The sequence below is a fragment of the Ursus americanus genome, chromosome 6 (genome assembly GCF_024610735.1).
Source record: "Ursus americanus isolate L20-20 chromosome 6, mUrsAme1.1.p, whole genome shotgun sequence".
Classification (NCBI taxonomy): Eukaryota; Metazoa; Chordata; class Mammalia; order Carnivora; family Ursidae; genus Ursus; species Ursus americanus.
Genome location: NC_142132.1, coordinates 41,063,398 through 41,084,684, shown reverse-complemented (window position 1 = coordinate 41,084,684; position 21,287 = coordinate 41,063,398). Strand labels below are relative to the sequence as shown.

The window sequence follows — 21,287 nt, the reverse complement described above, 5'->3', positions numbered from 1 at the left end:
GCGTGTCACAGGCTCTAAGTGGGACACATGCTTATCCTGAACAATCTCTGGGGCCGGGGTAAGGTGACTCAAGTGATTGGCCCCGGCCTAGTTGTGTGCTCCTCCCCTGAGACACACCCAAAGCACATGGGCGTAAAGGAAAGGGTGAGTAATCTTTAGAATATAGGTTGAACTGCTGGAAGAGAGACTTCAAATACTGTTGGCGTAAGAACGACAGAAGTTCCTTTCTCTCTCACCTGTCTTCGGGTAAGCAGCCTGAGCCCAGATTCCTTCCTCTCTTGCTTATTCACTGTTCATAGGGATTGTGCATTTGTGTGGCTTGAGACACTGCACTGCCTCTACCAGCCAGCCAGTGGAAACAGAAAAGAGAGAAGAGAAGGGCTCCCTCTACTTCTGGTTAAAGACATTGCCTCTCCCCACTTCAGCCCTACTGGTCCGTTACTTGGCCAAACATAGCTTCCAGGAAATGTAGCTTCCCCTTCCCTCCCCCCCTTGGCTTTCCATGTCCCCAGATAAAAAGCAGAGAATCTTTAAACATATAAGGAGATCATGACCATGAGGGGGCCGTTAGCAGTCTCTACCCCAGTCTATTCCTTGGGTCAACCACACGTCTATGTACCCTATTCTTCAAAGCTTGGAACGCCCTCTCCCTCAGGGTCAGGGCTGGATGTGGTTCTTTATGGCGCAGTGCCCTGTGAACTCGTATGCAAGCTGTCCCACATACCCCATCTACGACAGTCGGTAGGAATAGGATAACACAGTAGGAACCCCTGTCCACATTAAGGAAAAATGGGAACCCCCCCCGAAACCACTGGTTGGCCGCCATCACCAAATCCTGCTGGGCAGAAATTGTGACGATTCCCAGGGTGTGGAGCCAATTCCTTGGATGACAGCCCTTTCTCTAGGACTGTCCCTCCAGGCCCCGGTGGTCCCCTCTTTGTCTACTACCTTCCGTGGCCAAATCCAAAGCTGGCATTGAAGGTGCACCTGTCCCGGGGCGGTACAGTCAGGCAGCCCGCTTCCTGCTGGTGTGGGTTTGGTGGCAAGAGGTTAGTTGCTTTTTCTTTTATGTTTCATTTCAATTCCGTGAGAACATATGGTTTATATTCAGGTGTACCATAGAGTAATTCAACAGCTCCATGCATCACCCCGTGGAGGCTGGGTGTCCCAAGGAGTCAGCCATGAAGGCTTTGTGCTGGCTGGGCTCGGGCTTTCTTTGGTAACACACACATCCCCCAGAATCTTACTTGGCTTTCTGCCTATTTGCTCCCAGCTCTTCTCATGGGCACATATTTCATATTTTAGCCTAAAAACTCTGGTCTTTCATTCAGCAGCCTGTCTGCTATCCCTGATCAACTCCCTCTGAACTTGAAGCCAGCGAAGACATTCAGCTCAGATTGGAAGGCAATATCCTGGGCCTGGTCTTCGCCGTTGAGCTGACCGTCACCGTCGGGGGGAGAACTCTTCGTTGAAAGTGCTTGAGAAAGACTAGTGTCCATAGTCTTGTCTCCTGCCAATGCTACCTCTTCAAAAACGTCTTCTGTACGTGCTTTGGTTTGCAGTACAGAAGCGGTTGGAGTTTTCAGCCCTGAAACACCGCAGACAGAAGGCTTCTGCTGACTTGCTGGCTGTCCCTCTCATCGCTGCCTGCGTGCTGGCGAGAGCTCTCGGCTGGCTCACGGAGGACTTTGCTGAGAGTGGCAAGAAGCAGCCAGAGAACATGAGCATTCTGAAATAGTCACTCACTTTCCTCCAGCTCCAGACGTCTTTGCAGGGTACTGTGGGAAACAGCTTATCAACCGCTTTTGCATGGGACAGCAAGGGTCCCCAGCTCCCCGGCCTGCAATATTTGTGTGTTGAGAACCTATTTTAAGTTTTGTTACCTGTAGTACCTCTCTTGCAGGTACACAATTCTGTATGAATTCCTATATAGGCTTTCCTCCCATAAGAGAGCCCTCACCCCAAATAGCGGCCCAAGTAGACTCTAGGTTATTTTCTCTTTCATTCAAAACTCAGTCATAAATAATCCAGGGCGGCTAGACAACTGTGTAGCCTTGGGATTTAGGCCCCCTCTGTCCTGTTGCTCTGACACCCCTGGGGTCTTGCCCTCATCTGAAGGGTACAGATTGGCTTAACTCCAGTTAACTCGACTGCTGAGAGCAGAAGGCCCCGCCAGCTGGAGTGCATCCTCCTGGCCACCAGCATCCAGAATGCTGTGCCTTTGACTTTCTCTTGCAACTGTAAATCCTAATTAAAACACGTTTTTCCTTGATGATTCTATCTGGGAGGTATTATTGTTGCTCACAAATCTTGCTTGGGCCCCAATATTGCCTAGCAATATTGACTTCATGCCAAGCAGGGGAGAAGGAAAGAACGAGGCACACGCCTTCTGAGCGGCCCAGCTAGAAATTGCATGTATCACTTCTGCTAACACGTCACCGGGCAGAGCCCGGGCACACAGTGTGCCTCACTGCATGGTGTCTGGGAAAGGTGGTCTCTGCTCTGGGCAGGCATGCTCTCAGTGAGGGGAGTTCTAGACCTATAGAAGGGGAGAATGGGTATTGGGGGATAACTGGCAGTCTCTGTATGGGGGTGATCCCCTAAATGAAGGGGGTGGTGTGGATTGTGGGGAGCTAAAAAGGAGCAGGTGTCTACCACAGGGCCTCTCCTCTGTGTGCCCCAGCCCCTTCTATGTCCTTTCATCACTCTGATCTAATTGTCTGTGTGTGTGTCTGTCACTGCTGTCCCTGAATGCCCCATCACACAGGCTCTGAGGTCAAGGCATCTCTGATGCCGCCCGCATTCCCAGCTCCGAGTGTACGGCTGGCACTTAACAGGGACCCAGTAAAATGTCTGTGGATGAAACTGAGGTGGTAATAGGTGATAGGTATTCCTGGATAAACTCCCCCCTCCCTCCCTTCTCTCAGCATCTATTATATAAGGTCCTGGGAAGCCAGTGTCTTTAGTCAGACAAAAAGACACAGCCTTTTCACTCACGGGTCTTAATGGCTGTGAGAGGCGTCTCTCACACTCCTGGGTTTTCTTGTCTGAAAAACAGACACTGTCCAACTTCGTCAAAGCGCTCCCTTCCTTAGGCATTGATGACACACTGACACATTGGAACTTTCAGCGTCTCCTCTTCTGAGCCTCCCAGAGACGCTGCCGCCTGCGGTCATCTGTGCTTTGGGCCAGCTCGGTGTCGCTTTCCCTTTAGTCTGGCAACAGCGTCTTGCCTGGCGACTACTCTCCGTGACCCTGGAGGGGCTGCCAGTCATAGGACAGTGTCCCCACCATCCTGGGAAGAGCACGTGACACAGGCGGGCCAGCCCAAGAGCTCTCTCCCTCTGGCCCCGGGTCGTCAGGCAGGGTCAGTGAGATTCGGTTTGTGGATCGAGAGACGTGAGGATGTAGATTTGGGGCTGCCAGCAACCGTATTTCACAAAAGGAGAGCGTCTATGTGAGAAACTAACCCAGAGGGAATCAGAGGGAAGGAGCAAGTGAGACAGAGTCCTGTCCACATCATTCGAGTTTTTGGCTTTAGCGATTGCCTGAAGCCGGATTCAAAACAGTCCCTCATTTGCCCAACGATACAGTATTAGCGCTCTTATCCAGCGTTCAGGTCCGATAAATGATTGGTTCCGAGGCAAATCAGTTAACTTTACGACAGCCGGGAAGCAATCTGATTCAGAAATTTTCTAGATTGTTATGATTTTCCTCCTAATCTTTTTCGAGTTGCCGTTCCCGCACTTGACTGACAGCAGGTTTTGTGATTCACATTCCAAAGCACTTAACCTAGTCTTCGTAGGAACAGAACTTTCTTTTTCTGTGCATATTCCACCAGTTCATGCACTAGTTAATTAAATTAGATTTAATTGTTCATGTAATTGCATAATTACAACATGTACAGTGGGAGTAAGTAACTTCGATAGAAGCTCGGCTGACTCCTGGTAAGCCTACGACTTAACCGCCAATGGCAGAAGGGCCAGCCAGCTCAGCCGTATCCTCCCGGCCACCAGCATCCAGAATGCTGTGGTCTTCGACTCTCTTTTCCTCTCTTGCAGCTGTGAGTCCTAATTAGAACTTGTTTTTCTTTGATGATTCTTTCCGGGGGATATTATTGCCGGTCACGAATCTCGTTTGGACCCCAATACTGCTTGGCAATCTTCTACTGCATTTCTTTGGCCAACAGAGGCTCTTCCCCTCTCTGCAATGACTATTTCTTTTCGTTTATACTTTTTAGTGAGTGGGGGGTGGGGCAGAAGGAGAGGGAGAGAGAGAATCTTAAACAGACTCCATGCCCAGCACGGAGCCCGACGAAGGGCTCGATCCCACACCCCTGAGATCATGACCTGACCTGAAATCAAGAGTCAGCCACTTAACTGACTGAGCCACCCAGGCACCCCTCTGCAATGACCATTTCAAACCTCCTCTGCTCTCCTCACCCCTCCAACCTTTCCATCTTCTCCTTTCTGTCTCAGCACAACAGCTTGCCTTTTATTTCATGGACAAAAGAGAAAACATCAAACATAAATTTCCAACCTACCTAGGTGCTACCCCTGTCATTTCTTCTTGCTTTCCAGTTACATAGAGAAGCTGCCCCCACTCCTGTTTCACATGTTCTGGACCCCAGCCCATGGGGACTTTACGCCAGCAGTGGTTCCCACTCTTTCCAGCCCTTCATCCACTTCCTGTCTATGGCTCCTTTCCCCCACTGTCAGGTACACTCAATTTGCTACAACATGCAGCGGATCTGTCTGTGTCTGGCCTCTTGGCCTCCGTTCCTCCCTCTGGGAAAAATGTCCTGGGAGGCCGTGGGTCCTCCTAGAGATCTCCTCAGCCAGGTATTCCTCAACTGTCCAAGGACAGAAGGCGTGTGGCCATAACCTACCCAAATAAGCTCCTGCTTCCCTGAGACTTTGAATCTTGAACAGAACACAAAGGAGAAAAAAAACCAGAATCCTTCCTTCTGTGGCAGTGACAGGGAAAGACTGAGGAGTGGCTCCCTCTGCTGAGGTCTGGAGTCTCCTGGCTCCCATCTTGGAGGAGCAAGGTTAGCTCTCCACATCAGCTTCCTTTCTGAGCTTCCCCCAGTCTTCCGACACACTCCCTTCCTGCCTAACTTAACCTGGGTTCTCTGTTGCTTGAAATCAAGGACTCCTAGTCCATGATGCAGCATATTAAAAAGCCAACCAAAAAACCAGAACCAAATGCCCCAAATCTCTCTTGACTCCACGTCCCTTCCCAAGTGACCCCTTTCTTTATTCTTCCCTTTAGAGTCCTGCTTAAAAGAGTTGTGTGTGCATTTGCTGTCTTCGATTCTCCCCTCTGACTCCTCCCTCAGTGCTCTCCTGTGGGTTCTGCCTCCAGCGCCGTGCTAAGGCTGCTTGCCCCAAGCGCCCCGAGTCCCAGCAATGTCCCAGTTTCCCTTTTTCCTTTCTGGCTGCTGCTTCTCAGTCCTTTGCCACCTGGTTGGTTACTCATACTGGGTCCTGGGCTGTCTTTGCTACACTCTCCCTGAAGACCTTATTTATTCCTGTGACTTCAGCGACCCCTGTGCCCATGATGGCCAGACCTTCCGGGAAAGTTCTAGATGTGCAACTCGCCTCTCCACCTGGTGTCCCAGCATGCCCCGACTGAACTCCTGAGCACACCATGCTTGCTCCTCTTCTGGCAGATTCTGAGTCGCAGGAAGTGGCACTTAGCCCATGGGGTCCTAAACCAGAGCTTCCCCCCTCTACTAAAGCAGTCAACAAACCCAACTCCTGCCCCACACCAGGAGGTCCTAGCTTTTAGTTCCAGAACCTCACACAGGAGGAGCTCGATAAATATTTGATCAAATGACTGATAGCGGCAAGAACACTCTGCAGAATACTTTCGCAAACCCCATTTTCCCCACAGCCTGGGAGGTAGGTATAATTACTGTCACTGCGCAGATGAGGAAACCGAAGCCCAGAGACGTGAACAGTTTTCCTGGGCGTGGGATCGCAGAGCAAGTGAATATGCGGGGGCGTGAGGATGGCAACTGATGGTTGACTCTCCACCCTGGCTCGCCCTGGGCAGCCTCCACAGCCAGAGAAGCTTCTCTGCCAAACCACAGTTGGAAGAAGAGGACCAGCTGGCCAAGGTGCCAAGGCCAGGGTGATGCTCAGAGACCCCGGTGGCAGGTCCAGCCAGGCTGCCTCTGCAGGTGGACACCGAACTCCAAGCCGCCTCCCTGAAACATGGCGTTGAGGTTCTCAGAGGGCTCTCATATGACCGGGAGCTGGGAGCCCCTGGGACTGGCACCAACTCTCAGTGTAACCCCAGGTAGCTTATCCCTTCTTGGGGCTCAGTTGACTTCCCTAAAAAGGGAATATGAATAAGATTCCTGAGATGTGAAAGAAGGGGCCCTAATTGCTAGACAGGAACAGGAGTGTGTTAGTGGTCTCAGCAAACAATCTCCCATTTGGCCCCTTTGGGCAGGATGCCCCCGGCAAGCTGTGTGTGGTGGGAGGACAGTGCCTGGGGTCTCCACTTGGACATCCCATTACCCTCCAGTGCTCACCACCCCCTCCATAGCTGTCTGGGCGAGTCCTTGAAGACCCCACTGGAAAGGGGTGCTTAGGGCAGTCTGAGTCTTCCTGAGCAGAACCCCACCCACTCAACCAATGAGTGAACCCCAACTTTAAGCTGTAACTGACCATGGCAGGAGGGGCAGAGGAAGTAGAGCCAAGGCTTCCAGCCAGGCCCTAAGCAGCAGGATCCCAGGCTGGAGGGGGTGGGAACAGGGAGGCAGGGATGCCTGAGTTAAAAGTCAGGTGGGGAAGTGTGAGGTCATGACCTTCAGACCCCAAATGCTGTGTGTGACAGGTATCTCTTGTCTCCTTTGGTCTATGAGATAATCTGATGAGGGGAAGTTCAGAGCTACAGACAGGAATACTAAGGCTGGGGTGGGGGGGGGTGTCCCTGCATGCAGAGAACATACCAGGTGGTGAGGTGGGGGTGGCTGGGTGTGAGGTACCAGCCACACCTGCTGCCTAATGCTGCACACCCCTGCTCTGGGCTAGGTGCCAGGCTAGGGGCTGCGGGAAGGTTGAATGGTGCACATCCCTGCCTGGGCTTTCCACTCTCCACCTTGCTCCAAGGGCTGAGGGGATTTCTGCTGACCCTCTCCTGACGCTCTGGCCTCGGAGCAGGGCTGGGAAAGGCTGGAGAGGTGAGGCTGGGCTTTGAGGTCTTCCCAAACTGGAGGAGGAGCAGAGAGGCATTACCTTCTGGGGGCACTGGACCAAAGGGGTGTAGATCCCTCAACAAAAGGTTAGGCAAGCAAATCAGGGGTTCCCAGATCTAGAGTCAACAGAGAGTCAACACTGGGACCCAGTTCTTAGAGACTGGGGCCCAGAGATGGGACACGTTCTTCTTAGAATGAAGCCTTCGGGATGGGTGGCAGGAACCTCTGGAGAGTTGAAGGGGCCGAGGGCAGGCCCGTGTGAGTGGCTGCCTGTTGCACCTCTGTGAACCCCTAGCCAGGCCAGTGGCTGTCAGAGATTGGGGGATGTAGGGGTAAAGGGGGCCTGACCAGGAATTCCCCAGGGCCTGGACTCTTCCTGGAGTCCTGCTGCAGAAAGGGATTGAGGGAGGGCATTTTGGGGGCTACAGGAAGCAGTGGGATGGGGGTGCCGGCTCAGATGGGGTTGGCTCACCCTCTCACGGTCATTGTGCATGCCAGCTGTTGGGGTCCATGGGGACAGGCTGGTGATTGAATGACCGGGAGTGGGGTTGGACTGGGGGACAAAGGTGGGGATAGGGACATGGGTGGGGGAAAGGGTGGGAGAATACAGGCTTTGGGGTCGGGTCTAGGGACGAAATTCTGGAGATGGTGTCTCCCAGGTTGGGCCTGTGGGGGCCAGGTGGAGGGCTCTGGGGACAAGGCTGGCAGAGTGGAGGGGCCATGGAGGCGAAGCTCAAAGGACCAAGGTCGTCTTGGAGTCTGGGAGAGTGGAGCTGGAAGGATGGGACTGTGGGGTTCAGGGCTTGAAGAACTGGGGCACGTAGGGGCGGAACTATGAGGGACCCGGCCTGGTGTCCGAGGGTGGGTGGCCCTAGAGCAATGGGGTCTTGAGGGTGGGGTCGGAAGCCGGAAATTTGTGAAGGGCGGGTCCAGGATGACGAAGGACATGGGGCGGGGCCGTGAGGAAGGGGGTCGCTGGAGGACCTGTGGACCTCGGTGAGGGGTGTGGTGCTGGACAACGGGGACCGAGGGGGTGGGGCAATGAGGAAGTGGACTTGGGGGCTGGGTCGGGGGCTGGAGCGCTGTGGGGAGCCGAGCCTATAAGACTTGGGGTGGGGGGCAGGTCGGGAAGATGAGTGTCTTGGGGGTTCGCTGGGCAGGCGCGAAAAACGGGGGATCGTGGTGGGGGCGGGGGCCGAAGAGACGGGACAGTGGAGACCTGCCCTGAGGTCGGGAAGGAGGACTGGGGGCTCGAGGGACTGTGGGCAGGGGACAGCGCGGGAGCTGAGGGGCCGTGGGGGCGGGGCGGGCCGGGTCCCGGGGGGCGGGGCCGCGGGGAGGGGGCGGGGCCGGGACGCCGACGCGGGCGGTGGAGCGCGGGGGCGGGCCCAGGTGAGCGGGGCCGCCGCCCCCTGCGCCCCTCCTCCTTCGGCCCCGGAGCCACCCCTGGGCGCCACCCGGACGCTGGCTCCGCGGGCCAGGGGGACGGCGGCGGGCGGAGTCTTCGGCCCGGTCCGGTCCGGCTCCGGCTCCATCTTGGGCCGCTGCGCCGGGCACCTGTGGCGGCCCCAGGAGCAGCGCTTCCGCCGGCCTGCGCGGCCCCGGGCGGGCGAGAGGGTGAGAGGCCGGCTGTGTGCGTGCCCGTGGTTGGGGGGAGGGTGGTGGGATGGGCGGTGACTTCCCTTCCTGCGCCCCAGAACCCCACTCCTCACCTCTTCGTGCGCTCGGACCCCCCGCCTAGTGCTCAGCGGCCCCACGGCTGCATCCCCCCTCCCATCCCTCCTCTCATTGCCTATCCCATCCCCTCTTCCACGGCTCCTGCCCATCCTCCCATTTCCAGCACTCTGCCCTGGACCCTGGGTTCTTCTGCCTCCACCCCCGCTGCTATCGCTGTCCCCTCCCATTCCTCCTCCCTTTTCTACCCCTCCCCCTCCCTCCACCCTTCCCCTTGGCCCCCAGCCCCAAACCTCCCTTCCTTTGCGTTCCTTCTGCCCTCCATCCCTACCCTCTTGCCCCACAGCCTTATCTTCCCTCAGTCTGTGCTTTTGCTCCTGGGAAGATCTGTAACCTAGTGTTGAGGACTTTCTCTCTGAGTCCGGTGGGCTTTGTGTTGAGGGGCGGGAAAGGGACCCCTGCTCTGGGGGAGAGGGTACGGTGTGGTGTTCAGGCCTGTGGCCCCACAGCCAGAGGCGGCCTGTACGTTGGGCGTGCAGAGTGCAGCTGTGGGGATGCTGTTTCCTGAGGCTCCCACAGTAAATGGGCCTGTGCGGCCGCCTCTGATGTGGCCACGGGTGGGGCTCCGGCCCATGCTGGTGCAGGGGTGCTTGGGTGCGCGGGGCCGGGGAGCACGCAGGTAGGCAGCTACCCGGGCTGCCTCGGGTTTGGGGCACCTGGGCCTGGAGTTTACCTTCTCCACCCCAGGTGCCTCCCGGGAAGTATGGGCAAATCATCCTCAGGGGAGGAAGCTCTGGGGCTGGTGGGGGCCTAGGCCTCTCTCTGGGGAGCAGTGCTGGGTCCTTTGGGCCTTTGCCCACAGTTATCCTAGAACCCTTTACTGGTACAGCTTGTGACCTGAGCATTTTGTATTTAAGGCCCCCTCATCCTTCTGTGATGGGCAGATTTTGTCCTCTCCAAACACTCCCCCTTGGTAGCTCAGGAATGCTCCTTGCAGCCTTGCCCATCTTTGGCCTTGAGTGGTCCTGTCAGGCCCCCTTGTGCTGCTGGGATGAATGAGACCACCTGCTGGAGGTTGCCACACCCCCACTATCCAACCAGGGGTTCCTGTGGCGTGTATCCCTACCAGGTCCCTGAGGGGTAAGGTCCATATTTTAACATTGGAGCAGTTTCCCCTCCTGACCACATGGGCTTGCTTTTCCTGTTTCGGTTTTGCTGGAAGCAGAAGTCATCATCCAAATGCCTATCTCTTAACAAGAGGAGATGGCTATGGACGCCACAGGGTGGTCTGAGCAGGGCCTGCCTACAGCGGCTTTGGTAGTCCCGCTGGCCACACTCCCAAAGGCCTGGGCTCCTCTGCGGCGTGATATAGCGGGAGCTAGAATCTCTGACCAAGTCAACCTAGCAGTTCTTCGGTGGGGCCAGTTTGGAAGGTTCTGCAGAACTGGGAGGTTTTACTCAAGGTAACATTGGTTGATTGCTGGTTGTTCTTCCACTTCCTGAGCGGCCGAGCCGAGGCAGCGGGAGAGTCCTGTATTGGCCACGAGACGCGGCTGCCTTGCAACTCTGGCATTAAACGGGGCAGGAGAGAGGACAGTAAGGTGTCATCCAAAGAACACCGGGGGTCTTGGATAGCTCCATGTGCCTGTCATTTATTTTGTGCTAAAACGTCTTTCTAGCGTCTGTTTGGGGTGAACCAAGAGCCTTTTCCGTGGTTTTTAAGGCGGTGCGCGTGCCATTCAAGGCAGTTTGAATACAGACTCCAGGCTTGGGTGCGCGTGCATATGTGATGTACAAGCATGGGCGTGTGTAGCCTCCCAAATTAAGTTTTAAAATAGACTGGAAAGCTTAGTGCGGTGATGGAGACACTGGGGACCTGGGGGTGACTAGGTCCTAGGTTGAGATGAAGACAGTAAGGACTGGGAAGCAAGACGAGGCTCATCTGTGGGGTGCCTCAATGGCTTCCTAAAAGGGCCTTTTGTCCCCCAGTCCTAGTCCCGGTGATACCTGAGCACGGGTCACTCCTGATGGGAGTCGCTGCTCAGACAGCCTCTATGCCATCATATTAGGCTTCACGGCAAGCTTGCAGTGGGCGTGTACTTCTGGTTTGCAGACTGGGCAAACTGAGGTGCAGGGAGCATAGGTGTCCACCTGAGGGCACGTGCACGGGAAGGAGAGGAATCCGGGTTCGAAGCAGACCCTTTGCCCTGCCTGCTCACCCACGGCTCCGAAGCTCATTTGGTCAGCTCCTCTCGCTCCCTGGGAGGCCCCTTTTCTTAGCGATGGGGGAGTGGGAAACCTCCTTTCCCTGGGATAACCTGAGTGACTTTCCTCACAGTACTTCCGTCCTTCAAGGCTGGGAAGGCCAGGCTGTAGGAAAAATAGCTTCTCGGGGTTCAGCTGTGGCCTCTCTGAAATTTCTCAGCTATTCCAGGCCTCGGTTTTTGTCACCTGCCATTTGTGGAGGTGAGGTGAAGAAGGGAAGCAACAGAGAACCACCCGCCCTGGGGTCTCTGTGGTCACTGCTCTCTCTGGGTGATGCCTAGTCTTGGTGAGGCAGCCATGTGGTAAGGGGGCTAACAGCGGGACCCTTGTCACTGGGGGCTTCTCGCTAGCTCCTGGTGGGGTCTGGAGCTCCTGGAGCCTCATCCCACCTGTTTCCTCAGGGGGGCCAGGGCCTGACCTGGCTCTCTCTGGCCCCGCTCCCTAGAAGGGTTTCGGGTCTGTGGGGTTCAGCCAGAGGCTGTGTAGGCTATCCAGATAGGGCTTTCCTGGCGTGCTGGGACCTGCAGCTGGGTGCTTGTCTGCCTGCCGGGGACTCGTGGTGACCACGGCTTCCCCAGCTAGCAGGGACATCTCCTGCCCTCCTGACTCAGGCAGCCTAAGAAACTGCTAAGAAGCGGGTGGGGTGGGGTGGGGGTCCAGGCCTTGTTCCCACTCATTCCCTTGTTCCACGGGCATGTCATGGCCACCACTGCAAGCGTCAGATGCTGTGTTGGGTCCTGGGGCTTCAGCCCAGTCAGGGCAACAGGAAAGTAAGGAGAGGGCCACAGTGCAGGGTGTTAGGTTCCAGGGCAGAGGTCTGTGCCATGCTCAGACACTCCCGGCTTTGATTCCTGGTTTAGCCGCCCGCCAGCTGTGTGCCTATGGGCCAGTCGGGACACCTCTCTGAGCTTTGGCCTCCTCGTCTGTAGAATGAGGTTGATGATGTATCTTACGCGGCTGCTCTGACAGTTACAGTGAAATGAGCCAGTGCGTAGACAGGGTGTGGCACGTGCCCGGCACAGGGTGGGTGACGGGGCACTAGGAGCTGTTCTTTGTTACCCTCATCACTGTGACTGTTACTGGCTTTGTCGCCCTTCTCTGTGTATGCATCCATCTTAGAGCTCCTTGAGGGCAGGGCCTGGGTTCTCGTCCTCCCTTGGCTACTCGTCCTTTTCTTGACACTAGGGACCAGTCTGGCTTTGGCCCCAGGGAGCATCCAGGAGGGGACGCTCCCGTGTAGGCTGGAGCTGTGTCTAGAGCAGCACAGTCCAGTAGGGGAGTCACTAAGCACATGGGGCCTTTACATTTAAATGGCTTACACCGACGTGAAATCAGAAAGCTGGTGTCTCCGTCACGCTAGCCACCCGTCAAGGTCTCAGGAGCCACACGTGGCCAGTGCTGATCGTACTGGGCAGTGCAGAGTAGACTGTCTCCATCCTCATGGACACCATGCTGAACGGGACTCCATAGCAAGGTTTGCACTCTCAGGGGACTGCAGCTCCGGAAGCGTCCTCACTGTTGAACAGCCAGCAGCTGTCTCTGGAGTGCTGGGGCACAAGAAGTTGGTAATGATACAGAAACTGAGTTCCTGAGAGCCCTTCCCTTGTTCCCTTTCAGGTGGCCTTGCTCACCTGGCCAAGGCTGTTGGTTTCTTGGTAGTTCTTATCAGCGCAGGGGTGGAAGGGCAGGACGGGGATTGCCCAAACTGTGCTTCTTCCCCCACCCTGTTTCTCCAGCTGGTCCTGCCTGGCAGGGGGGAGAATCCTCATTCACAGCTTTGGCGGGGGCCAGGCCGACCCAGATGCTCTGACTCCCCCCCACCCCTTACTCCCTCTGGGGCCCTGCCCAGCCTCCAGCCCACTCCTCCCCCGTGTGCCTCCGCCTTGTGCTCATCCTGTTCCTTTTCCCCTAGCTGCTACTCCGTCCTCTCTCTCCAGACCCCACTAACATGGCTGGGTTTCCAGGAGGCCTTTTCTGACCGCACGTGCCAAGTGAGCTCTCCTGGAAATGCCCTCTCTCAGACCCCATTTTTGGCATTCAGCCCTTTCCCCTGTGGCTTTACTGTTGTTTTCTCTTGTTCTCTCAGTCAGTCACGTGGCAGCCGTTCTGAGTGGCAGCCAGTGTCAGGTCAGTGCTGGGTGCTGGGTAGATGGAGGGGCACAGGCCACAGGCCTGCTTTGACAGCTGCAGATTGGGGGGTGGCCCATAGCTGGCCAGGTTGTTCTGTGCAGGCCAGACGGTGCTCAGCCAGAGACGGAGCCAGCCCAGCTTAGGAAAGCTTCTCCGGAAGGAGACGCTGAGGTTGAAGGGGCCAGTACCGACTCTAGGCTGTGGATGAGTCAATGAGCGGGTCTGGAGGGGTCTGTGTGGCTGGAGGAAGGGACAGGAATGGCAGAGAGGGAGGGAGGCAAGGAGAGTGTGGGCCTGCTTGGCAAGAGGGAATTGAAATTTTATGGAGGGCATGTCTGACTGGTGATATTAGACACATTCCCGAAGGCACAGCCAGATCCAAGCTAGCTCCGTGTCTCCCAAGTCCAGAGCCTGGCATGTGGTGGGTGCTCTGGAGATGGCCGTGGAACGAGTGAACGCATGCCGAGCGCATTCTGCGTGTAAAGGGCCGATGCGTGGGGCCTCTCCCTATCCCTGCAGCCGGAGGTGGGAGTCAGGAAAGCCCTTTCCCCTTTACAGCTGCCCAGACTGAGTCCCAGAGACATGACAGCTCAACCAGGCCAGGCCTGAGAGGGTGGGGAAGGGGGTGGGGGGAGAACCCAGGGCCATTCTCAGCATGTCCTCTGTTCATTGTTCCTTCATCCTCCTTTGAGCCCCAGCTCCATACCAAGGAGGCCCGAGTCCAGAGCAAGATGGATAGGGACAGCTTTGGGAGGGACCAGGCTAGTATTTGCCAGTCAAGCTTTACTGGTTATTAAAATATTGCAATACTGCTGTGCTCATTGACTAAGAGCTGTTGTCCCAAAGCCCCCGCCCCCAGAGCTGCCGTCCCACCCCAAGTTCCCAGCAGACTTGGCCTCTCCCCTGGATTCCCCTCTCTCCACAACATGCAGTAGTGAAGACTCCACCGCCGGCGTGGCGGATGGTCTGCAGGGCCCCGTGCCAGGGCTGGTTCTAATCTCCTGGTGCTGGTTATTAGATACTTGTAGTGACATCTTGCAGTATAATGTGTGATGATCTTGGTTTGAAGTGTCTGCTGTCCTGTCACTGTTTTGCTCATGGCTCTGAGCCAGCAGACATGCTGGGGCTGCAGCTGTCCCCCCGGTGTGCCTAGCACTGTGCGAGTCCAGCTCAGGTGCTGCCCGCGATTCAGCTCCATTCCCTCCCCCTGTCTCCCCTGCAGGCCGCCATGAGCACCAGCCGCCCCCAGCCGGGTGCGCAGCCTCCCCGGAGCCCCCGCCCGCAGCCCCTGTCCCGGAGCTCTTCCAGCCTGCTGGGTGAAGGCCGGGGGCAGAGACCAGAGCTCCGCAAGAGTGCCAGCAGCACCGTATGGCAGGCGCAGCCTGGCGAGGCCAGCAGCGGACCGCGGGGCCCAGAGGAAGAGGAACGGCACCCTGAGAGCGTGGAGCAGGCACAGGCCTCCAGCCCCCGGCCCCGGCCCTGCACTGTGGGCCACTGGCGGAGCAGCACTGTGGGCAACGTGTCTACCGCGGGCGGTGGTGATCTGTGTCGCCTGAGGGCCCCTGGTGCCGCTGCCATGCAGAGGAGCCACTCGGACCTGGTCCGTAGCACCCAGACCCGGAGCCACAGTGCTACCCAAAAGGCCAGCCTCAGTTGCTCGGCCCTTGGCAGCTCGCCTGTCCACAGGGCTCGGCTGCAGCCCCGCCGTACTTCCGGCCAGGGCGGCCAAGCCCCTGCAGGCCTAGAAAGGGACCTGGCTCCAGAGGAAGGGGCTTCGAACTCAGCCTGGACACTGGGAGAGAGCCAGGTGAAGGTAACGCCGCTAGACCTGGGCGGGACAGCTCCCCACAGCAGCAGTCCCCAGGCCAGGCCCAAAGCCACTGGGCAGCCGGCCACCACCTCCTGCCACGCCCTGTCCCCGGCAACCCTGCTCTGCGGTATGAGGGAGGTGGGGACCGGTGGCTGCTGCCATGCCCTGCCAGCCCCAGGGATCCTGGCCTTTCCCAAACTAGTGGCATCAGTGAGTGAGTCTGGGCTGCAGGCCCAGCATGGGGTGAAGTTCCAGTGCAGGTTGCCTGGGGGGCTCCCTGGGCATTTCCACTGTTGTGCCCACCACCCTTGGGGTCCCACCGGGTTAGCCACGGAGCCTGGTGCCAGGACCAAGGATGTGTGGACCATGACCTCAGCCAGTGACTTGGCCCCTGTGTTGGCATCCTCTCTGTCAGCCCAGGATGCTGGGGTGCAGGTAGCGCCCATGGCTGTCTGCAAGGCTGTGGCCACCAGCCCACCCCTAGAAGCCCCCGTGGCCCTGCACACATTCCCGGAGGTAACCCTGGGGGCCGGCCTGGAGGAGGCACCCTCCCCCGTGCGGGATGTGCGATGGGATGCTGAGGGCATGACCTGGGAGGTGTATGGAGCTGCAGTGGACCCTGAGGTGCTTGGCGTGGCCATCCAGAAGCATCTGGAGATGCAGTTTGAGCAGCTGCAGCGGGCGCCCACCAGCGAGGACAGCCTGTCGGCGGAGGGGCGGAGGGGGCCGCTGCGAGCCGTCATGCAGTCCCTGCGGCGCCCCAGCTGCTGCGGCTGCTCCGGCGCAGCGCCCGAGTGAAGGGCCATGGCCCTCGGAGCTCTCCTGGGCCCGTGGACTCAGCCCCAGGCCAGGGACATGGGGGGCCCCGTGCTTCTTGGACCTACTGGCAGCCATGGATGTGTGTCTGCCGTTGGCTGACCGCAGGGCACAGGACTGCAGCCTGGGGTCTCCTGCTCCTCGCAGCTGGGCTGGTTTTTAAGGGCTTGATTCCCAAGAGCCACATCTCTGCACATCGAGGCTCTGGACTTTGGGACAGACTTTCAGCACCGTGCAGAAGGGAGATCCTGATTTTTCTGTAAAAATACTCAATGTTTTGTGTAGTCTCTCCTCAGAACTCTGCCATGATTTCCGCCGAGGACTCTTGGTGGCTTTATTTTAAAGCAGTGCTGAGCTATAATGCATTCCTGACATGAAAGTTGGGGCCCCGAGTGACAGGGATGGGCTGGGTCTTTAGGGAAGGGCACGGACGTTGTTGAAGCCCTTCTGTGCCACACACTGTGCTTCTGGAGCGCCCACCTCTTTGCCCCATTTCTGGATGAAACCACAGACATTTGGCAAGGCTGTAGCTGACAGGCCCGCGCTGGCCTGCTGGCGGGGGTGGGCTAAGATTCAAAGCCAAGGCCTGCAGCACGTGGCTGGTCAGTGCAGTGCAGTCACGAACAGGAAGAATTTATTGAGTCACTATTCAGTGCTGGGTTCTGTGGATTCCCTGGGGAATGAGACAGGCTGTCTGCACCCTTGCTGAGCTGACAGCGTGTGGGATGTGGGGGTGTATGTCGGGACCAGGGCACTGAGCATTACAGAAGGGCCAGGTGGGGGTGCTGCTAAGAGCAACCCCCCTTGTTGGTCACTGTTTCAGGGGCTGGTCTCAGGAAGGGGAGAACAGGTGGCTCCTTGGCCCCAAATATATTGGCAGTGCCTGAAATTGTACCACTGTCACCTCATTCCTTTGGCTTAAAGATTTATTGCCAGCTGGTGCGGTCCTTGGAAGGAGGCAAGGGAGAAATGGATGGGAAAAGGGAAGGAGCCTGGCGTGGGAAATGGCCAGAGCTGTGAGGCTGTGGGGAACAGGGAGGCCTGTGGGCCTGTTCCCCCAGCCCTGCCCTGGTGTGCTAACATGGGCCAGGCAGTGGGGGGCCAGGGATCATGGGGTGAGGGAGTCCAGGACACAGGCTTCGCACAGCCTGACTTCATTGCCCAAGGATCTCTCAAGCCCTGTGGAGTTTGGGAGCAGGCTTGTGTCCTCATCCTGGGACTGAGCACCGAAGATCCTAAGCTCCTGGGACAATCCGCCAACCCACCCTTAAGAGGGAGCCAGGTTAGGGTGCTGCTGAGGGTCCCCCGGCTTGGGAGGGTGGAGTCAGGGCCCACATGCAGTCCTGCACATGACCTGGCCCTGTCCACCTCCTGCACTGAGGAATCTGGGACCTGCCAACTGGCTTACCTTTCCCCACCTTAAGGCCCCCGTACTCATGGTGGTGGAAATGACTTCTGGAGCAGCGGGCTGACTTTTTAAAGCGGGTGGCACTCTAACGGGCCGAAAGAGCAAGGTGAGAAAGGCATGCATGCAGTCGGAGTGCCTCCCAAGGCCCCAGGATGGGGCTTTCTTAACCCCAAACATGCCTTTCCCACTCCTTGCTTAAAAATGACAGCACATCAGTACTGCTTCTGAGGGTGGGGCTGGGGCAAAGGGGGGTGATGTGGGCAGGAGGGGACTTCACCTTGTCCCCCTGTTAAAATGCGATCAAGCAGGTTTTCATGCATTCATCGGCTCCGGGCACTGTGCAGCCTGGGGGCCAGGGCCTATCTGTGTGTTCTATAGGGCAGACACAACACACTCGGGAGGGTGACACGTGGGTACCAGGCTGCCCTCATGCCTGGTGCTGCACAGGGGGCTCTGGGAGCCCCACCTGTGGGGACATGAGACAGGTGATGAAATGGAGTGGGGAGGACACCATCACATGGGCCACAGCTGAGCAGGGTCTTGAGGACACAGTGGGGCTTGACAGGTGGACAGTGGGGAAGGGCACATCAGGCTGACGGGACAGCTTGGTCAGAGCCATGGAGGTGCCTGTCCTGCCCATGCCATGGTGTCACTGCAATGCAGGCTGTGTCGGGGTATTTGTTGGGTTGGGACACTGGCAAGGGGATCCCTCATGGTGAGGCTCCTGGTGTGATGGAGGAAAGGGACTTCAGGGCTGCTGTGGAAAGGGTGGTGGGGCCAGATTTCATTTTAGAAGCATCCCTTTGGCTGTCATTGGAGAGATTAGTGTGGAAGAGGTGGGAGGCAGGGGCCCAGGGGGATGTGGGTGTGCAAGCCAAGGAGGGGCCTGTCAAGGGGAAATGGTAGGGGAGCTGGGGCTTGGGTGCACGTGCACACACACGCACATGCACACGCACATACGTCCTGCAGTGGATTTGGAGAGAAGGAGGAGTTCCAGGAGGCTGAGGTTTCCAGTTTGAGCAAAAGGAGGCGAGGCCACCACCTGGGACAAGGGGAGGCAGGTGAAGGGTCACATGCCAGGATATTTGGCTAGGACCAGTGAAACTCTTAAGAGACTTTCGCTGTCATATGCAAATTGCCATGAGTTCATTCTCTGTTCGGCTGATGGGTGCCAAGCGGCTCTGCCGCTTCCAGGCTGCACCTGGTGTGCCGGGATGGAGGGCTGGGCGGGGCCCTGAATGGGAAGGGCTAGCCAAACCTTCCACCCAGTTCATCATGCCCGAGATAAATGTTTGCAGGGTGGTTCTGGAATCCAGGTGTGTCTGGCCTTGGGGCTGTGCATGGCCGGGGGGGGGGGGGGGGGCCCATCACACTCTCCTGGTTAGGCTTGCTGCCCCGGCCGTGGTGCACGGGCCAGACTGCATAGCCTCGGCCGGTGGGCTTACCTAGAGTGACTGCAGCGGCATCCCTGAGTTTGACCTGGAGAAGAAACCCCTCACCCCATCCCCTTGCTGCGGCCCCTCCCCGGCCAGGCCTGACCAGTTCAGGGACTCAAGACATGGACACCAGCTTAGTTTACAGATCTCCCCTCAGATTCCAGATTTCTGACCAGACTCTCTGGGTCCCCTTCAGGCCCCGCTCTGGGAGGTGGTGGATTTCATTACCTGTACATTTGTTTTGAATTTGAAATAAAGTATTGGAGGTCAGAGCTTTGCCAGGGAAGGATCCGTGGTCCCGGCTGGTCTTGTTTTTTTTTCTGGTAGGTTTTGTCCTTTGGAGCATCCTAGATTCTGAGCTCCCTGACCGGCAGGAATCCCCCTCCTCCTTCTCCAGGGACTCCTCCCTTCTGTCCATTGTTCTCTCCTTCCTGGCAGCCTTCTGGGCCCTCAACAGCTGAAGCCCGGCTTCCTGGAGCTTATCACCTCTGGGCGTGGCCAGGACACAGGGCACACATGTCTTGCCAAGCCCCAAGCTTCTGTTACCCTCACAGGGAATCACTAGTCCACCCTGAGGGAGAAGCCACTGCTGCCAGAGTGCAGGCTTCTCCCCACTGGAGCTCACAGTGTGTCCGGTGTGCAGGGGTGGGTGGGTGGGGGTGGAAAAGCCGAGAATGGTCCTGTCACACAGTGACATCACTGCCCGTATCTGCTGGATTGGGTCTCTGTCCCCAGAAGTGCTGCATTCTTATTTCATGGGTGACCCACGGGGCCTTCCCAGGGCAGATCCTGACACTTCGGACCTTGCGGGGGGCGCTACAGCTTAGTGGTCTACAATCCGAGTTTGAATCCTGGATCTCATCCATAGCCACAAGAGCTCGGGCAAGTTACTGACCTTGCTGTCCTCGACTTCCTCACGATGATATGATGACAGTCATGCCTCCTTCTTTGGCTTGCTCTGCGGATTAAATGGAATTACCCACGTAAAGCAGCTGGCACTGAGTTGGGGCGCACCACACGTGCCAGTGTTGTGGGGTGCCACTTCCTTGGGCCTACTTCTGTGGCCACAGGCAGGGGCTAGCTCTTGCCAGGCCACCTTAGCTGTGATCAAGGTCCACATCCCATCGCCGTGGCCATTCCTCATTCAGAGCCCCCTTCAAGATCCTTCACCTTGTGCTCCATACCCTGCTTAGGGGACGTGTGCTCTGGCCATGGCCTGAAACTCTGGTTTCCGGAGCCATGCTGAGGAGACTAGTCTGCGACTGGGCTCCCAGAAGCTGGTGCTAGGATGAGGATTCTAGATTGACTAAGGAAAGGGGAGTGGGGAGTGCAAGGTAAGGAAGGGATAGAAGCCGACAAGGGTGTGAGTTCAGATAGAGTCCTGGCCTTGGCCAGGGGAGGGGAGCCCTGGGGCAGTCTCTACCTCAGGTAAGGGTCACTGGAGCCAGGGGTATGTGGGTGGGGCAGAATTCCGGACCCTCCTGGCTGTGGCAGGCAGGCTAGGAAGCTCCAGGAGCCCTGGAGCAGGTGTCTGCATGGGGTTGTAGGCCCTGTCCCAGGAGAGGGGTGCACAGAAACCAAGGGCGTCTGTGGGGCTTGGGGGCACACCCATGCACAAATGCATTCACGCCCTGGGCAGCCCCTCACCCAGTAGACGTGTGTGGAGTCCCAGGGCTGCAGAGTGCCCAGACCGTGTCTCCTTGAGCTGCTCTGAAGCGGTGGTCTCATTGTGTTCATGCTGAGTGACCTCGGTTATTCAAGTGCCGAGCTCTGCATTTGCCCACACTAAACTCCTTCTCCGTCATCATTCTGGCCTGACCCAGTTTTGTCATCTGAAGCTATGACTAGGCCTTTATCAGTTTCCATCCAACTTGTCAGGCAGAGCAGGGCCACACACAGCCCAAGGCCTGTCACCGAGTCATCCTGTAGGTCAGTACTGGTCCCCAGGTGCCTATGAATCAACAGTCATCATGGGCAAATTCATTTAAGGGGAATTTGTGCAAATCCGGGCCTTCAACATGGGCAGCATTCTTCCGACCCAAGTCCCGGCCCAGGGACCCTCACATCCAAACAAGGACGGAGGGGAGGGGGCTTGACTCGAGTCCTTGTTCTTGGCAGAGTGGGCTCTGGTTCTGGTGATCGCTGCTTCCCTGGCTAAGACCCTATTTCTGTTTAACGAGCTGTTCTAGCAGTTAGATCTGCAGCAAGCTGAGAGTCAGACTACCTTGTAACCCTTTGGGAGATTGGAAACTGGTATCAGTGTTGGCAGGCCTCCCCTCCCCTCTCGGGGGCTTACCTGTGCACTTCCTGGGGGGTGAGTGTGAGGTGGGGAGCCTGGTGCTTGTCACAGCTGGCCTCTAGCTCCTTCCTCCTTGGGCCTTTCCCTCGGGCTGCTCACCCTTTTTTGCTGAGTCGTTCTAAAGCTGGGTGGGAGGTCTCCCTGAGGGACTGGGAGAATGCGGGGCTAGTTTTGTTGCTGTGGTTACACAGAGATAATAAGCCATGGAAAACATTTCAGAAAAGTCGATGTTTGTTAAA

The 21,287-nt window shown here is 57.2% G+C and overlaps 1 protein-coding gene across 1 annotated transcript; it reads left to right on the top strand.

Moving 5' to 3' along the window:
• The first annotated feature begins 8,668 nt into the window (after window positions 1-8,668).
• GPRIN2 (G protein regulated inducer of neurite outgrowth 2) lies at window positions 8,669-19,285 on the top strand. The gene is made up of 2 exons (XM_045783440.2): window positions 8,669-8,827; window positions 14,502-19,285. The coding sequence occupies exon 2, from the start codon at window positions 14,508-14,510 to the stop codon at window positions 15,885-15,887; it is 1,380 nt and encodes a 459-aa protein (XP_045639396.2). The 5' UTR covers window positions 8,669-8,827; window positions 14,502-14,507; the 3' UTR covers window positions 15,888-19,285.
• The last annotated feature ends 2,002 nt before the right edge of the window (window positions 19,286-21,287 follow it).

What these genes read in the sequence shown, in the direction of transcription:
- GPRIN2 (XM_045783440.2), top strand. Translation starts at nt 14,508, where the DNA reads ATGAGCACCAGCCGCCCCCAGCCGGGTGCGCAGCCTCCCCGGAGCCCC.